Here is a 19754-nt window from a genome sequence, read left to right as displayed (position 1 = left end):
GCTGATGGCAAAAAGCCAATAAACATTACAAAATTTGAACTCTAAGGACTACAGTCCACAAACAATATGGCAAGTGACTCCTGTTAATATTAATGGGAATCAGATATGAACAGAGAGAAAGACTTCAGTACTTTTGAAGATCTTCAAACTATCAATATAACCCAATGCCCATGTACATTGTCAACTCCACACCCATGCATCTGTATCTTACACTTAGCAAATTATAGTCAGAGAGAACTATACTTTTTACTTATCAGATTAATGCTCCATATTTTGCTAACCTTCACTTTTTCATTGACTTGAGACAGTTATATAAAGAGTGCATGCTCATAAGGAGTGCTGGTTTCTGATACAAGCACAACCATGTGTTTTTTAAAATAATCAGTTGCAATGTATTGGCAGCTTACCATTGTATGGTTTCACTCAGAGCGCAAACACACTGCACATGTCACTACGGCAGGAAAGGTTCTGTTCAAGTTGTCAGCTCATGTTTTGATACTCAGTAGTTATGATGTTTCTATATAGCCAAAATGAGTCAGCTACTCTGCTACTGATTATCATGGCTGGCTTAGACTGCCAGATAGTACTTTCTTAGAAAATAATCACAAAGCTGTGAGAAACTCTTTAGCCCTCAAAAATACATTTTTCTCTTGGCTAAGAAAATGATTTGGAACATTTTAACATTCCTACCATAAATCAAAGTATCTTCTCAAAGAATTCTGAGTATCTTCTTAATCTTCATCCAGTCAAGCCAAAGACTATTGACCCCAATCCTGATGTACCTTGCTGAGGACAAACTGGCACTGACAATAACTACAGGCTTGTCTCAAATCAAGACTGCTCAAAATTGAGTGAGGACTTGAGATTCTGGCTTTAAAATCAATAAACATATAGAAACCCTATCCYAAATTTTCTCTACCGCAGAAATGCCTTTTATATTGAGAAGAAAAGACCCTGGGATGGAAAAGTTTGACACAGAATCAGAGTCACTGTGATGACAGAGTCTGGAAAGAATCACAGTCACTCTCTATATGAGCTAGTAGGTTTGTTAGTTCTGGAAGCCAGTTTTTCTCACTAAAAAAAAGCTCAAAAAGCATGTAAACTTTTCCTTCTGTCTAGGGTACCAACTGCTCTATGAAACTCCACAGGGTCACAAGTTCACTGAGAACAAAAGCGATTTGTGAAGCTCTGTTATTGGCCTTATTTTAATGCTAGCTCACACATAAGATCATAGAATCACAGGATAATATAGACTGGAAGGGGCCTCTTTCTGGAGGTCAACCGGTCCAACCCCTCTTCCTCTACTCAAAGCAGTGCCAACTTCAAAGGTAGTAACTAATTCAAAGCTGGATCAGGTTGCTCAGGACCTTGTCCAATTAAGTTTTGTGAATCCCCAAGGATGGAGATCACCTAGCCTCTGCGGGCAACTTGTTCCAGCAGCTGACCTCCCTCTCAGGGAAGAATTCTTTTCCTTGTATCTAATCAGAATGTCTCTTGTTGCAACCTGTATCCATTTCTCTTGCCCTTTCACACTTCTGAGAAGAGTCTGGCTCTATCTTCTCCATATGTAGGAACCCAAGCAGGAATTGCCTACAACCACCAGAATGACAACTCTTGATTTTAAGAGTTCCTTCCCATACCCTCTCTGTCATTCACCTATGTTTACTTGGTTCTTGCAATGACAGGAAAGTCCCTATTAGCTCTGTCCCTTACTGCCATAGGCTGGTGTGCATCTATTCTCCAAGTGGCAGAACAACCATGAGACAAGCACGTGCTTTACAGGAATACTGAAATAAATCACAGCTTATCTTTTGTTATGACATATCTGGTTAACAGTAAGAGAAGAAGGACTCTGTTCAAATGTTTCTGCACTCTTACAGGAGTCTTACTTCAATGTTATAAACTTGCTATAAAGCTGTACAATTCAGAATGACATGCTAACATAAAAAGTAGTTCATATAATATTATTGCTTTCTTTATGAGTACTTATTACTAAATTACTGAAACCCTAATTTGTTATTTGGATCTCTATAAAATGCTGTTCAATTCCACTGGCTAAGTTAAGCAGTCCAGAACTCAGTAACAGGCCTGCACACCTTGAGGTTAATGCCAAATGTGCCAATAGCAAAACTCCTCCTGACCGCAGTTTAATCAGAACCAGGCCCTGCAAGAGAGCTTTGCCTGATGTAACCTCCAGCAGCTGAGGCAGCAGGAGTCAGCATGCAATATTTACATGGCCTGGCCGAGGTCCTACCTTAATCTAATGAGCAAATATTGCCCATTGTGCTCCTTCTACAGGACACTGTGATACAGGGGTTAATCTTCTTCAGCAGATTTATTTTTGTGCTCTATAGACAATAAAAGACTGTCATTTTTAAAGAATTCCTCTTGAGATTTGCATATTAAACGATTAGAACATCTCACTGTGATACTATCTTCACTAGGCTCACTTGAATCTATTCAGCCTTTGCAATTACTCATTATACTTTTCCTAATTCCTACATTCTTACTCTTTAGTAAAGAGCTAATTAYTACAAAAGCTTCTTTTTTTCAATATATGCTACAGAACATGTAAATGAACCTTTCGGTGAGCTTTGTTTCTTAATCTGATCTAGGTTATACAGATAATTCTTGTTAGTTGTGCAACCAGCAATTACAAGCTTCAAAAAATTCTGCTTAGTCTAGTAAAACTATAGGCCAAGAATGCTTCTAAAGATTTGAGATACATGTTACTGCTCCCTTCCAGTACCCCTCGTATCTTCTCAATTCTTCCTTCAATTCATATAAGCTGTACCTCAAAAGACTAGAAACTAAGTGAATAGAAGTTAAGTGAAGATAGTTAAGTGAAGATGCATCACCTATCTTAACCATAGTAGTATCTAAAACGTGTAGTCTGGAAATCTTGAGCTTTTGTCATATTTCTGTCATTGCTGAGAAAGACAGCTAGGTTGAATCTCAGCTGTGCTTTTAGGTGGAAACCTAAAGCTGTACTTCTTACAGATCAATCCATCTCCTTAATGAAAATTAAAGAAGATTTAGAGCTGCTCTGCTAGCCATTGTAGAGTCAAGAATTGTTCTCCTGGCCTGGCTCAGGTTTGTTAGCGATCAGTATCATTCACAGCATGCCATAAAAGCTAAGGAGAGGAAATAGTATCGGCTACCTAATTATGGCCAGCATAAAGTCTCTTCCCTAGTTTGAGAGAGATGAAATGAAGCTGAGGATTTCAGCTAAGAATAATGGAAGGCAACACAGCCTAGTAATACAATGATGATGTGTAATTTAAATAATGCAGGTATTTGCATAAACAATGTCATATAAGGACAAAACGTGGAAAATTTGTGCCTTGCTATTACACATATGCGTAAGAGTCTATGAGTTGATACTTAACTTGGCACTGAATTGTTTCAGGAAGCAATTGACTAAGCTGCTGGCAGTGACCATAACATACAGTAATTAAGCTCCTAATCCTCACAAGGGGACCCAACCAAGGATATGACCAGGGAACTAAGTTTCAAGAAAGGTGATTAAAAGAAATAGAAAGTTAGTTATTAACAGCCTGAAGGAGATATTTAGGAAATTAAAGTTAATGAAATTGATATAGAGGCTATTTGAAAGCATCTTTGGTGAAACAGGAATACATGTATACACTCCATGCTCAAAAACAGAGCAAAAACCCATAAAGTAACAAAGCCTGCATGGTTAAACATTACAGTTCAGTCAAAATAAGTATGCTTGCTTTGAAAATGCAAATGTAAATGAAACCAAATGACCACATCATGAACTCTAAGCAAAAGCAAGAAGAGGAGGAGGAGAAAGATGAAGGATACTAAACAATGTACCTAGTTTATGTTTCTAGGGTTGACTTTTTCAAGGCTTTTGTGGTAGATAGGCACCAAAATGGCACTGAATTTCAGTAGGAATTAAATTTTACAAAAATCCTTTACAATACATTAGACATAGATTATTATCACATGAAAGACTTAGGGGAAACTCTGTCTTTGAAAGTAATGCTAAGATCAGCCCTAAGGAAGAAAGCACACAAACACAGATGACAATACTATTTGTGTTAAAAACCTCCTGATTACTATCATGTGGGCAGAGGGAAAGCACACCTTCTGATGGAACTTCTSTGTGTTACAATTTATACAGAGCCTTAACATCTAGGAAGTCTAGTCAGGAGGTTAACTGTCAGACTCAGGATAYGTACAGAACAAGGTGGTGACATTTCCTGAACAAAGAAGCCTTTAGTYTAAAATCAGAGAAAATATGTGGAAGCAACAAATCAAGTTGGGAGCAGAGTATAAGGTTCCCTGGAGACACTGTTCAGACAGCTTTGCAGTCACAGTATGAGATATCATACGTCTTCGATCAGAAGCTAATTCAGAGTTAGGACAGGCAGAACAGGAATAAATGCTTAATTCTACAGAAGATGGCAGAGTAGTCCTGAGGACTGAACTGTAACGTGGCAGTAAAGAAAATTATTTTTGATTAAACAATAAAAGGAAAGGTTGCAAAGACACCTTCCAAAATACATGTTCTTTCCAGAAAAAGGACAAACAGCAACAAAAGTAGTCTAGGTAATTGTGTGGTATAACTTCAGGTGTGCCACTGAGAAGATAAGGAACAGCAGGCCTGCTGAATTGGTTGCAACACCTCCAGAGAAGCTCTAGCTGTCATTATGGCAAATCCCTTGTGCTTCAGCAGTATCTATCTACATTGGTAAAGTATGGTATTGGTATTATTCCAAAAACGAATAATAAAAACATTCCAATAATATTAACTAGTGATCCTTGTTTCCTCTGACGGTTCAATCACATACAGTAGCTTCACTGCACATAAGATGCAGAACAGCTTGTCCTTTGAAAAATGAAATTAACACCGAGAAAAAACATCTGCGTATGGAGCGATTCAAAAGACTACAGCTACAAACAGTAAGCTAAAAAGGGAATTAACAGGATCTGCAAAAAATCCAGCTGAGTGTTCTTTATTGTTCTGGCAAAAGCAGTTAATCAACTAAGGAAAGAAAATCAATATAGAACTAAAAAAAAAAGAGGAAAAGGGGTCAAATCTTGTGTCCGCATTCTAAGCAAATACAGGCTCATCAGAGAGAGGATTCATTTCCACTATATAAAAGGTTAGGAAATGAAGCTGATGTCGAGAAGATATCACAGGGCCAAACGCTACTGCAATCCTTGTAGTACCAGCAGGGAGGCAAGACATAAGCATGAACTGCCTCCACACAACCACAGCACCAATATTTTTACATGTGTTAAGTTTTTATGGAGGAGACTAATCTCCAGCAAACCTTGCAAATTCCACCTAGACCCCTTTCATTCAGGCCTTCAACAGAAGACTAAAGTATCTCCTTCTCATTAGCTCACAGAAGGTGATTGACATGGGACATCAGATTGATGACAGTTTCTTAGGGAAAGCATTGGCAAAGCATCATCAGAAATAGTCCTGCAAACATCCTCATGTATAAGGATATAAGTTCCTTGGAAACTTGTATAATGTTAGACAGTGTTATAGGGCAATTATAAACTGTATTTTATATTTCCTCAATAATTCTGCTTTTGCCTCACATTTGTTGATTAAACTGTACCTTTCTGTTTCTGAATTGTTCACAAGCTGGCTTTCTTAAATACAGCAGCATTTTTAATTTAATGTTACACTTATTCAAGCAAGACAGTAGACTGCTGAGTAACAGCTGGAGAATAGTATTTCCTTCAGGTATTATTTATCAAATAATAACATTACACTTAATGAATCAAATTACTACAAATTATCAAATTATATTACAGTGATATTGTTGTTTCTGCTTTATAGGATTTAGCATTTATAAAGCTAAACAATGGGGTAGAGAAAGGCAGAAGGGAAACTGAGGATTCCGTAATTTGTAATTTGTATATATTTATTTTTCTTCCTGTTTCAAAGTACAAACATTGTTTATTTCTAGTGGCATGTATATGAGATAAAAAGAAAACAGGAATTAATCAAAAATAAAATCTTTTCCCAATTGTAATAAATATTATACAGAGTAAGAAAAGGAATGAGGAAAAACACCCTTGATCCTAGATTGCTGTCTTTCAGCATCAACTAGTTCACTGAAAAATAAAAAGTTATATAGTTCTTACAGTCACATTCATATGTCAGGCTCTTCACTGCACCAAGTTTCTGTATACTGTACGAAGCAAGGAGCTCACAGAGCAGGTGCTTGTTCCCCAATATCATACGTGGCCCCAATAAACATGGAAGCTGAGGTGCTTGGGTCTGCCTTTACCTATGCTAACCGGGATAAACAGGCATTCAAGCCTTGCTTCTCCCTTCCCCTGAACTATACAGGCTAGGAAGGAAAAGGCCCAAGACCTTCCATTCTGCTTTTGCTCAATCTGAGTGGGTGTACGTGGAATTCTTCTCAATCTGCGTGGGTGTACGTGTGTGGCTGCACGTGCTTTCGTATCTCTRTGGTTAAGAACAAAGCTTGGAAAGAGGACTGGATCTCACTGAACAGTTAACATTACAGGCTATCAATGCCATCAAGAAGAAGGAAAATACAAAGAAATGGTAAATTCCATGAGCATTATTTATATGACTAGCCATTTAATATACACAGGCCCAATTCCACAAAGTGTTGGCTGCAATCTCTCATCTTGGATTTAAAAYCAGTGTTCATATGTGGAAGGATTTAAACCACTGATTTAATTTTCACCAATAAATTCTCTAATGAAAGCAGAATAAAAATGTTTTCTCAGTTAATTTGCTAAGTTTTATTGATAACTGATCTGAATTCCAGAGTTCTGTGTCTCCTTCAAAGCTAAGGGTCGCTCTAAAAAGATGAGAAGCTGCAGCTGCATATTATCTTCTTCAGTCATAATGCTGACTGCTCTCCAGTGAGTATTTGCTCTTCCATGCTACATTCTTCTAGGAAACTCAGTCCGTTTTTCTTCCTGATGCTGGCCAATTTTCCTTCAAATAATGAACTTCATTATCCAACTTCAATAGTTTTTCTTGAATTGTACTTTTACACATTGCATAACAGTATTATAGTTTTCTTCTAGCCTGTAATTCCACAAACAAGTTAAACTCCCAGAATTTTGTTAAACTTGAACAGTTTCCAATCCAGTTCATTATGTGGCTTACTGTTGGCACAATGGGAAAGCAGGAATGAACAGACTACTTCACTGGCAACAGCGTGGCCCAATTTAAAGTGTTTACGGACTAAGGCATCAGATAGCTTGTAGGTAAATTGCTGAACTGTTTAAAACCTAAATTACATACTTTGGTATTGCTGTGTCTGAAAATCTTACTAGAATTCAACCACCTAGGAATCATGAGTCAGCTCTCTGACAGTTCAGAAAAAGACCTCAGGTGTGACCATGGCCAAATATTTTGATCTCTCTGAACGTTTTTTTAATTGTTCACTGGCAAGAGCAGACCTTGCCTCCCACATGTTCATGTTTTAAGGATTACACCATTAGTGTGAAGCACTTACACAAGACAGCAAATACAAAGTTTCTCAGCTCTTATATCATCTAAAAGTTTCATTCTTTACCTGTTAAGAGCCATGTGTGTACTGTTAGCACTAATAATATGAACCTTCAGTTTTAAATTAGCACTACAAAGCTATTATCACCCTCAATCACACACTAGGTCCTACCCAGGAATTGGTCCTGACACAACCGTACAGCACAGAAAGGGAGGAAATAAAGAATCTCCTTTCCTGGCTTCTTCCACCAGTAATAGGTCTTTAGATATTAAAAAGTTAGGCCTAGTGCTTACGGCAACGCACCAAGACATGCCTGATCAGGAAACTGAGGCAAGATGCAAACAGAGTCCCAACAATGATCATGGTAGAAATTAGAATAGGAGGAAAAACAGGTCAAGGGCAGACTGTGAAGACAAACTGGGGAGAGACCTGAGTAGCCATCTTACCGTGTTCAAACTTGAGCTTAAATCCTATTCGGAATCTTCATCTTCTGTGTGACTATACAAGGTCTTCTCCCATGGCAGAGTGAAAGCATAAGTAGCCACCTTGTTAAAGTTAAGAATGAGGTTTACCATAAGGGATATCATGATAGCAGTCTCAATATTCATGAGTGCAAGCACTTTTACAAAGATATTTCTGTGAGACAGGTAAGGAGAAGACAAAGCCACGCTTCAGCTCAAGAAATGTAAAAGATTTGCATCTTTGGAAAGTGTATCACAGGCTATATTGTTTCCACAACATACAAAATAGCCAAAAGCTATTTTGTCTTCAGGGTTACTTGGTTCCCTTAATCAGGATGCAGTGCCACCAGAGCTGTTACTACAGGCTATGACTGAATGTTACATCTCAGCCTGGCATGACTGCAAGAAATCTGGTATAAAGTGCAAAGACTGGCCTTCAACTTTTGGTACAAGTGAACTGAGAAGCTGAGGTAAGATGGCACAGGGAACATAGAAAAGGGCTTTTCTCTTGATTCATTTCTCATTTCCTTCTCATTCGCATTTCCTTCTACCAAACTCCTCTCCATCCATGACATTTCTCCATAGAAGAGTTTTTCCTATTATGCTCAGTCATCTGTAGTTTGGACTGCTTATATCTTAAAAGAATATTGGAGTTCTCTATAGTGGTAGAAGCTAAAAATCACAAACTATCCCAACTGCCAGCTCAAAATAGYGTATGAGACACGAAGCTTGTTCTGAATGACTGGCTGGAAATAAGACAATGCTTAAAAGAGAGACAAAGAGATAAAGAAGTTTCAGGATAGACTGTTAATGCCACTCTTCTTCAACATGACTTGTATGTCTTCCACTTCCAATAAGTAAATTGTAGATTTTGCTCAGAAGGCAAATCACATGTGCCACACCTAAAGATATATACAGTTCTTCCACAGAGTTTAATTGAGTATTTCTCAGAGACTAGTCAAGCTAAAAGCATGTTTGTGCTAGTACATCAGCCACTTCTGCACCTGGATTCTTCATACAAAGAAGTATAACTAACTCTCTACACTATGAAGTATACAGAAGGATTCCCTTAAAAAATCAAACTATATGTGACTGAGCAAAACAAGGGCCAGTCCGAGCTCATATTGACAAATTACCTAGAAACAAAGTACACTTCAGAGACTTAGTGTGCCTATTCAGGTCAAATCAACCCTCAACCACAATAAAAATATAATACTGAAAGAGCTTAGCAGCTAGTAAGCTCAAGAGTTATGTGCTGCTCGTGTGCTTTTACAATGACAGCAATCTTTTTTTATCTTGTCAATTTTCCTTTAGTATACTRGGAGATAATGGAGACCTCTCAATTTTGTACCACTGCAAAAACAAACAAACAAACGAACAAATTTCCCATCAATTAGGATCCTGCAGAATATATGGTATATGGAAAACCATAGAAAAGTGCTTAGAACACTTGCACATATGGGTCTAGGATCACATGCAATGCAATTCAGTGACAGCCATGGAATTGGTCTCAGGATCAATTTTGCCCATGGAGTGTTGTGTAATGCTAAGTATTATTATTATGCTAGAAAAGCATAATGCGTAGAAGATTGTTTCTTTATAAGTAAGTGCTGATTTGGGAAATAAAACTGAAAACATCTGCTTATATAATGGCCTGACTCTCCCGTGTCTTTCTACAATCATGCACTCAAAAATTAGATTATGTCCAACAAGTATATCTACTTTAAACTATCATTGGGGTTATTCATAACCTATAAAGGATATAGCTAATACATGAACGTAACCAGTTTTTTTAATAAGAACTATTTTAATCATCGCTCAGTATACATCTGCAATGATTCTAAAATTTAAATAATCATCCAAGCCTAATTAGTTAATTTTCCACTAGAAAACCTGAAAAAATTCTATGAAGAATTCCAAATTTTAGCAATAAGCTAAGTAAGCCACTCTGAATACTGTTCATTTTGCTTCCTGTTAAACTCATAACTGCCTGACTTATTTCATTCATAGGTCTTGTATTGCCAAAAGAAGGAGAATGAATTAATTTTTTTCAGAAACAGAGAATCAATACAATCAATTAAGGCAACAGGATTTATTCCTCAGTCTAAAACCTTGTCTTATAGAATTTATGTTTCAGATCACAATCTCATTAAAGCAGCTAGCAAAAAATCCCACAGATTTCAGGACAAGGCTCACATACTGGAAACTATGGTCATTATGAGTTAAATCCTTCTTGCCATTTTCATCTAACTGATCCCACTAAATTCAGTAGAAGTTTCTATATAAAGAAGGAGAAAAAGGCTTGCATATACCCTATCTCCAAGACCTTCTGTTACAATTGCAAATATTCTGGGCTTGAGGGTTTGTTAACCAAAAAAATTTGCTAAGAAAATTAATAATTGAATAAACAGACAGTAAGAAGATCAAATAAATTCCTCAGTTCCAGGTAAGGTATCAGTGTAAACAAAGATCATTTCATTTGAGGGGAATGTGACTTGATCTTTCTTATTTAAAATTGTCTAAGAATAAACTTCCACAAAGAAAGAATACCACTTTCTCTCATGAAAGGCCAGAAAGGGGATGCACAGTGTGCATATATCTGATTTCAGACCAGGTATTCAGAAATCTCTAAGTCAAAGACTGTAAGGATTTGAGAGTTGAAAAGTACAATGTTAACATTCTAACCTGAAGCCCCATAACTGTAACTCTGTTTGGTAAGATTTTTAGGCAGGTATCATTTCATGTAAACGAAGGAAAACTTAATGGTTTAAATTGGACTGAGAGTGTCTGAATTTTTTTTTTTTTACATTATCTTTAAACACATTGCAGCAAGTATTCCATTAGCTCTGAAAGAGATTACAGAATGAATTAGTTTGCTTTTCATTGCACAATATAAAGGAAAATCTTTTTTCCTGTACAGAACTGATTCTGGTCCTTCAGACAACTGGGTTTTACTCTGTACTCAAAAACTGTAGGACAGACAATAACACAGTTTTTAATCTTCCTGAACATCTCGGAAACATTCTTAACATGATTTTCTGCTAATTCTCTTCTACTGAAAGCTTTCACGTGGTTCAGAGCTAATACAGTCCTACATTTTAAAGAGGATGGATTACAGAAAATTATCCTCCTGGTTATACAACAAGCAGCAAAAATAACTTTATTTTCTCAGTTTTGTTTCAGAGCAGCCTGAAAACAGCTATTCCCTTAAGGTCAGATTATGCCTTTAGTCACATCATTTTTTGAGTAATTAAGAGGAAGAGACACTTTTAAGGCATAACTTACTTTCCGTTTCCCTTCGCTTAAAGAAGTAATAAAAACATAGTAAAACTTATCGTAAGTCATCATATGGCTTGCTTTCTCCTGCCGTCCGTCCTGTCTTTTATAGACTCTAAGCCGACTGGGCCTAGCACTACAGTATACTATGTTTACACAGAGTCCAGGTACAAAGGGGTTCCATTTTTAGCTCCCTTATATGCTATTTTAACCTTGTTAGGAATAAATGTGTTGATAGCTGAGACGAGCAGTAATTTTGCTACTCCTCTCCTTATCTTCATCCTATACAGCAGAGATGAGGGAGAAAGTCCAAGCTTCATCGGTTCATTTGTTCTTCCTTCTCCAACCCATACTCTTGTCATGAGGTAGAGGAATTAAGATGTGGAATAGTCCTGGTTTTTTACACTTGAATCAGGTTGAAGTAATTCACACATGCCTATAAGTGTGGGTTTTACTGCTCTGTGAAAATGTGTACTGTAAAGTGCAGTCTAACCTTTGGTACCTTGTTCCATTTCCTGGCAAGAAACTACTTTTCATTGTTAAGACTATTATTAAAAAATTTAATGTAAGCGGTGGCCAAAGGACAAAGTAACACTATTTATACACAGTAAAAGTACTTGCTGAGAACGATTCCTGGAGAAGGTTGCACAAATGTCTCCTTCCAATTTCTGGCCAAAAAAAAAGCCTTTTGTGTTTTTTTTTTTTCATGGAACAAAGAAAAGAGTATTGTACAAGTATGTACACTATGCTGCTTTTCTTTTGTTTAAGAAGACATGCTATGATATTTACCTTTGACACYTATTTTTTTGTTTTCTGATTGCAAGCACAGATGTTTCAATGAAAATGGTAACACTAAGTATTATTTGCAAAATTCTGATTTCTTCAGTAAAGAAAGGTGAAAAACAAGTCTTTGCTTAACTTTAGATAGTAATAAAAATAACAACTCACCCTCTAAGTCATATGAACAATGCTTTTCTCCAATGTAAATTGGTTCAAGAATCTGTTCCAGAGGTTACACAAGCTAAGAAGTCTAACATTTTTCACCATGAATCTATGTATCCTAACCACGTCTAAAAACCCCAGCTGTCTAGTAAGAAATAACAGATTGTTGCACGCACAGGATATTGCTTAATTAATACAGAATATTGCTTAATCCCTATCAAAACAGTTATGGATCAAAGGTGAAGAGCCTCAGAAGTAAGTGAAGAAGTAGTTCTCTTCCAAACTTTGAAAAATAGCACTGTTTTTTAAAGTCATGCTTTACAAAGATCATTACACTGATAGTCTGAAGCTGTTTTGCAAATATCTGGTCCAACAGAATAAAACAAAGTCTTTAAAACCTTCAGTCTTAAAACCAAACTGCTGCTTCAGTCAACAGTTACACGTATCTAGATAGTAATCTCACACAGATCTGTTCAAATCCAAAGTTGCTAAACTGGCTTCTGTATAACTGTTCAGGACTTACAAGAGTGTAACAGAGTATATAATCTGCACCGAGTCCGTTGTGTTCTCAATGCACTTAGTTAAACCAGGCACTTTTAGTTTTGTATTACTACTTTTCCATTGGCTTGTCTTCCCCATAAAGGGTCAAGAATTTAAAATCTTTATCATTTGCTTTGTAAATTCATTTCTAGCTTCCTAAGAAAAAAATCTTACTAGATTTGCTCCACTACCAGATCTGTCTGCTTATTTTGCATTTAATATAACATGAGAGTACAAATTCCCACAAAGTGCTTGTATATAGCCAAAACAGTCATCTATCACTGTTTGTGTTAAGTAATTATCTACCAGTCCAGCAAAAATCAAGCCCAATAGGTGTTCAGAATATGTTCATTTCAAACTAAAGTGCAAATTAATGCTAACGCTAAAAGTCAAGAAAACAGTTTTTCTGTTCCCCTGATCAAAGTGACTCTTCTCAGCAAAAACAATTAGGTGGGGCAATCCCTGGAATGGAAAATCTTCTGTTCTGGAGCCTCAGATGTACTTCTCCATAAACATTTATAGTGGTCACAAGCACTTATTTTACTATTGCTCAAGGAAAATATTTGATTTGGACAATTTGAGCTGGATTTGATATAGCAGCTATTTATGTATATAGCAGAATGGAGTGAGACTCATCCACCAAACAGACTGCCCTGCACATTTTGTGCACCACAAGGCAGATGATGAATCTGTCCAGTCAGTACACCTGTGTGCAAGTGACTCCAGATAAAACAGTGACAACAGTGCTGCAATTATCTGCCTGCCAAATTATATACTCATACTATATTTAAAGTGTATTCTAAGTCAATTGTTTTTGCTACAGTCTTCTTGTACCATTATTTCTTAGGATCAGAGTTTAACTGAAAGTTGTTTAGATGTAAGAAGCAGGATAGCACTGGCTTGCTTATCTTGAGATGATATTCTTCAACTGTGCCAGCATTTTGTTTGTGCAGCTGCCATGCTGCTTTTAAAGCAAGTGAAGAATGAAACTCCTTTATGACTGATTACTGCAGCTGACTTGCACCTCTGGGTCAAATATATTTCTCCCTGGACTGAAACGGAGCAGAGAATTCTGGGGTTTCTGCAAAGTTCACTAGTCTGTTCCCACATACCACCAAGACTGTTTGCAAAGTGTTCTTTAATAAACAAGGAAACAGCAGACCCAGCTAGACACCCAAGTACACTGCTTGCCATAATTCCTAACAACATTTCTTGATCACCACATGCTGGATCAGTCCTGAGGAACAGCACTGAGCAGGGCTGTTTCATAACAAATTACTTCCTGTCTCAGGCTAACACTGCAATAGCCTGAAGGTCCTACTGCCCCTATAACCCCTGCTCAGGAAAATTYGAGGCAGAGGTTATTCCTTTGCTTTCGCTTTGGTTGGCAAGTCTTCTCTGTTCAAGGGTATCTCCTGTATTGATAGGATTTGTCTGAAATTAGCCTGCAAAGCTATTATGCATGGCTTTGTATCAGCTTTGTTTTGACAGACCAATGCAAAATAGTCAACAACATAGATCTGGATCTCTTGTCCACAACTATTAAAGCCAGTACCTGAACAACCATATGACCTAGATTGATGGTGTAAGTCTGCATGGTTTTTATGCTCAATTCAGCAGTATGTGCTGCAATATTTTTTATATTCTCTTCCATAAAGCAGTTCTATTCTAGCAAACTGGAGCTCATGAATATACTACAATAACAAATTCCAGATAAAAAGGAAATAGAGTTTCAGGCTCCCAAGGGATTATTACAAATACACAAGGCAAAAATAATTCAAAGAACTTGGAAGAAATCTTGATAGTTTCTTTAAAACTGATACAGTGCACAGCAAATGAAAAAAAAAAAGATGCATAACTGAAGTCACCAAACATCAGAGCTGGTATCTGTTAAAGCTAGCACTGCAGCCCAGGGACTGAGGGTTACTTCAAACCACTCCTTGGTAAGTGTAACCAATGAAGTAATGGATAGTGAAGTAAAATGAAGAACAGCTGCTGGAGGTCAGGAGAAATGGGTCCTACCATTTCGGCTGCCTAGGAGCAAAAGCTGACACCCCGTGAACAGCTGAAAGTTTTCAGATTGCACTATCACTTTGCTTGCATTTTGAAATTTGTAGTTCATTGGGATATGAAAGAGTATAACTAAGAATCTCACATAATCCTGTTTTCAGATATGTAAAACTATTTCATGAACAAATTACCATATGCTTACTCCAAATTTACCTAGTTATTATTCACCATGAAAATATTTCTAGTAGCTATTTCTCCCCACCTATAGTTACTAGTAAAGGTGACAGGAAGTGCTGAAATAGAAGATCTTGTTAGAACACTAATATTATTAAAACAGAAGTTAATAATTCTGCAAGTTAACCTTATGACCAATTAATCACACAATGTGATGAGTGCTGGAGGCATTCTATTCCAGATGCATATCCTAATTTACCCGCACTAAAGCACACCTCAGCAAGACAGCTTTTTGGTTGAAATACAAAGCAATAAAATGCTGAGCTAAAAGAATCTCTTTTTTGAAATACCAGGAGTTCAGGCTATGATTTTAAATCTTGTGCATTTAACAGGTCTTATGCAATGTGGCATCACTCTTACCTCCATGGGAAAGGCTTTAAAATTAACCGTGTGTTCAGAACCACGCTGGTTTTCTCTCCCCCAGTGAAATCGAACATCGTGTAGTTCAAATKCATGTCCACGAGGTAATGGCCCACCTACTAACACTGGAAAAGAACACAAATAGTAACAAACTTGGCTTTCCAAGCAGACAAACCATTGAATGTATTTTTTCAAATACAGTGGGGAGACTGTTGCACGGTTCTTTACTATGAACTGTATTAGAAAGGAGAAGAGTAAAGTTGACAGACTTAATAGCTTCACTTTTTGAGTACCATCCAGCTATGGAATCCAAATTCATACAGCCACATACAACTGTGTAAATACTGTTATGTTATATTATTAGCTTTTTGATGCAGAATAGCTGGCCATAACACAAAATAAAAGCATTATAAAGGTGTAAAGGTACACCTTTATCAGTCAGAGCAGTGAATAAGTACAAAACTCTTATCAAGACAGTAGCTCTGTGTTCTAAACATATAGTGAAGAGATTCTTAGTTAAACTGATAACTACCACCAACTTGTCCAGATGCTTAATCTCTATCACCTGCATTTGCTCTGAGTCATGGAAACTGATAGAAACTTTTGGTTGCCAATATTTTGCTTGGTAAAGATGCTCAGTCATATACCACCTGTCAGGCTTCTGAGATACATAGAGCCTTCATATGCCAATATAATCAAGCCTATCGTGCAGTAGCAACAATATACCTAACTTACAATCAGCTTCTAGGCTGCCATGCTGTTTTTTACTGCTGTTTCTTTAAACATTGATAACGTCCTAAAAGCATCTGTCCACAACTGCAAGACAAAGAAACTAATCTACATAATAACTCTTCTGCATTAATACAGCTTTTCACTGTAAAAATAAGCAGCGAAAACACCAACTGTACTTATATGAGTCACAGTGTACTTATGAATTTATCAATGGAAACATTTTGTCCAGGAATTTGTGAATCTGCTTCAGATCAAATAATATTCTGCAAGTCATAGGTAACTTCTTGCTGAAATCACTTGAGTATTGGGCTTGATTTTACTTAAGGGCATTCATAGTCTTCCTTGGAATCCATTAAATTCTAGTTTCTATTTCATAGACTTTGAATAAACCTTTTACAGTCTCTCATAATCTGTAAAGGCTATTAATTGTATAATGTACAGCTTTAAGGGTATACAGTTCCATAACATAAACTCATTTTGAAATACACACGATATGTCTTACTCAGAAATTGAATCATATTGCAACAGTATGAATACAAAAACAAGAGTACAGAGCTATAAAACCAATGGAAGAAAACTGGCAGTTACAGTTTTCACAATCAATTACATTGGAGAAAAAGTGAAATATTCAGACTAATTCTCCCTTAACAATATACCATAACTAACAACCACTAGGTTTTCTAAAACAAATCATCCTAAATGTAGTTATAGATTCAAATTCACATCTTAAACTTGTGATGTCTTTGCTCATTTTACCTATATCTATATCCTATAGTGCAAATTTGCAAATCTGGTGAACATGAGGGAAAATAATCACTTAAAGTATTTGGGGAAATCTGGAAGAATAAAGAGAAACATAGTATTCTATTAATGCTATTTTTTAGGAAAGCAGAGTATTTTCTCTGATTCAAATTATTGCTCTAGTGTATGTGTAACTAGAACACATGTTCTCTCTGTGATGTAGTTCTGGATTTGCATGAGCTTTCAAGAGTTTATTTCTGAGGCTCAATTCACAGCACCAATCCCACGATAATAGTATTTCAATGTATTAAGCATGTCTATCTTTGTTTTGCCTTTCATCAAATTCTGATCCTTGTCAATGCATCAAATCTTTTACTCTTCTTTGCCTTTCAGCAATTTTTGACCTTTATTAGAAAATAATTCTGAAACCATCATCCACTGTGCATCATCCACTGGCTTAAGAGAAGTCTCTGTAACCTCTGAAACATTTTTCAATATACAGTTCCATTACACATTCGGTCACACTTCTTCCAGCTAATGTATGACATACGTATGATGATCCAACTGGAAGCAGCCTGTAAGAATATTTTATAACAAGCAGGATTTGGGAATTCCAGATGGACTGTGTATCCTAAATTAAAGGACAAAATCAATCATCACTAATGACAAACTGATTTTTAGTATGTCTCTTAATCGTTTTACTTTTTTCTATCAAGAAGTTTTACTTTGGCTGTTAAAATTACAGTTTACACATTAATTGGACAGAGTTTCAAAAGCACTTAGCGCTCAACAGTTCCTATTAAAATAATCTGGTTAAACGGACTTGTCATTAGAGATCCCCTGTGAGGAAGAGAAGCTGCTTGAGTTTCCGCAATTGCTGAAAATTAGCCAGTATACTAGGTCAAATGCAGCTTATTAACTCTTTTCTCCTTTAGGAAGGGATAATGAATTTTGTCCCTACCCCCTAGAAAAAGAAAAAATTCCATAAATGGAGAATGAGAAGTTATGTGATATGAAATCCAAAGAAAAGCTGAAACTAAAATGAGATTTCCTAAATCCTAGCGCCATACCCAAATCATAAACTTTTATGCTATTTCACACTGTTTCTTGTATTTCAAAACTCACCAGTCTGGCATTACACTATTCAAGTTTAAAAAGAAATTTCCTTCCTCTAAATCTCCAATGCTTTTCCACATGCATGTCAGTGTGTTGGTTTGTTCTTATTTCTATATTACTGCTATTAACTTCCAAACCTCCCCTGGAAAAGGTAGAGTTGAATGATAAGCATTTTGGCATGCAAGTGATGATATCTGGGGTCACTCTTAGCTCTTCTGCAAGAATATTCAAGAACCTTTCAGATCTTGCAGAGAAATCATTGTTCCTGGGAACAGAGCTCTGCTTCTGAGGAAGGCAGTAAAACTGACTGGAAGTACAAAATTACTACTCCTTTGGAAATCTGCAAGATTTTGCGGAAAGAAATGTTCTGTTTTTCAATAAAGTACAGATACATAAATATAGATATTAAATATAGATATATATAAATTATAAATAAAATATAGCATGGGAGAGAAATTATAAAGGAAAACATCATTATTAAAATAACTGAAATCTGTTWAAAAAAAAATCTATGTAAAACTGAACTGACTTTCTTGCTCCTATGACTACTGGTATCTCAGAGGGAAACAAGAAGTTGCAACAGTTTGGGCGATCCTTAGTTGTTTAGCTGCCCCATAAAAGCCATGACTAGCTAATGTAAGTTAGAATAACTTGGACACTCTTCCAAACACGTGGGAAGCAGCACCAGAGTGTTTAGAAAACACACAGGATTTTTTCTCCCTATTTTCTTGACAATCGTTTCCTTCATAGAGAATAGGTTATCTTGATTAAAGGTCTGAGTCAAGAGATCCTGCAATTTTATTTAAGTTAGAACTGTTTGTTTTAATGGTTTCTAGTTCTTCTTTGATGGATGCTACTGAAAAACTCTTTTAAGAAGCGAGGACCATTTTGCAACYTGTTCCTTACGAACACTCTAAGTGCCTGTAATTGTAGTATCTATCTTAAACAAACTGTTGAAGCCTACAGTTATCAATCAGAGCTCACTCAATCGAACGGAGAACTTCCACGCTCGTCGGAGCAAGGACCACGCTTGCCAGCTACCCGGAGCGGCATCCCACTATCTCGGCGATAAGCCGGACTGCTTCCGAACGCGGACAGCTGCCAGTGACAGTGAACGAGACGACACCACCGCAAAATAAAACTCTGAACTTGCTCCGAAGCAACCTGCGGGCCGCGAGCCTGGAGCTGAAACCTGCAGGCAAAGCCCCCCGCTCCTTTTCGGACCGAAGAGCGCAGCACAAGCTGGCAGCACCTCCCGGTCCTACGCCCCCCGGGGCAGGTCTGCAAGGCAGCGGGCGCCCGGGCGGCCGCCTCCGCTCCGGCGGGAACGCGCGGGCAGCGTTTCCCCCTACCTGACTTCGACTTCAGGACGATCTGAATCGAATGCCCATCGTTGATCACCTCGCAGTCGCGACACACCACGTAGTTGGGCGACAAACGCACCTCCAGCAGCGCCGGGTCGTACTTCGCTTCTCTCGAGTTCAGGTTAATCGGCGACTGGTACTCCCCGTTGGCGTCCGGGAAGATCAGCCCCCACTCGACCCCTAACGCCAGAGGAAGGGCCGTGAGGCGGCGGCGGCTCCCCGCGCCCCGGCGCCTCTCGGCTCTTCCCCTCCGCTTCGCCTGTGCAGTCCCGCGCCCGCCCCGCTCCGGCCGCGGGGACGGTTTCTGCGGGGCGGGGGCCGCCGCTCGCTGCCCGCCGCCTCCTCACCTTCCTCGTAGCCCCACTCCGGAGCGTCGTCCCGGCGCGGGCAGCGCTCGGCGCCCTCGATGAGGCTCCTGTCAGCCATGGGCGGGCGCGGCGGGCGCTGCCGTCGGGCCGCGCCGTGCGAGTGTGTGTGCGCGAGCGTGTGCG

The 19754-nt window shown here is 38.0% G+C and overlaps 1 protein-coding gene across 2 annotated transcripts in view; it reads right to left on the bottom strand.

Annotated features, from left to right (window-relative positions):
* CA8 (carbonic anhydrase 8 (inactive)) overlaps positions 1–19733 on the bottom strand; it is a 51338-nt gene extending 31605 nt beyond the window's left edge. For both annotated transcript variants that reach the window (XM_085313557.1, XM_085313558.1), the window contains exons 1-3: positions 19611–19733; positions 19252–19443; positions 15311–15435 (exon numbers count right to left, since the gene is read on the bottom strand). In XM_085313557.1, the coding sequence (XP_085169683.1) occupies positions 15311–15435; positions 19252–19443; positions 19611–19689 (396 nt within the window). In that variant the 5' untranslated portion in view covers positions 19690–19733. The remainder of the gene's footprint in view (positions 1–15310; positions 15436–19251; positions 19444–19610) is intronic.
* Between the last annotated feature and the right edge of the window lie 21 nt (positions 19734–19754).

The sequence above is a fragment of the Rhea americana genome, unplaced genomic scaffold (assembly GCF_003343005.1).
Source record: "Rhea americana isolate MKP2758 unplaced genomic scaffold, rheAme1 scaffold_39, whole genome shotgun sequence".
NCBI lineage: Eukaryota > Metazoa > Chordata > Aves > Rheiformes > Rheidae > Rhea > Rhea americana.
Note: the sequence above shows the minus strand (reverse complement) of the source record. Positions and strands in the feature narration are given on the sequence as shown.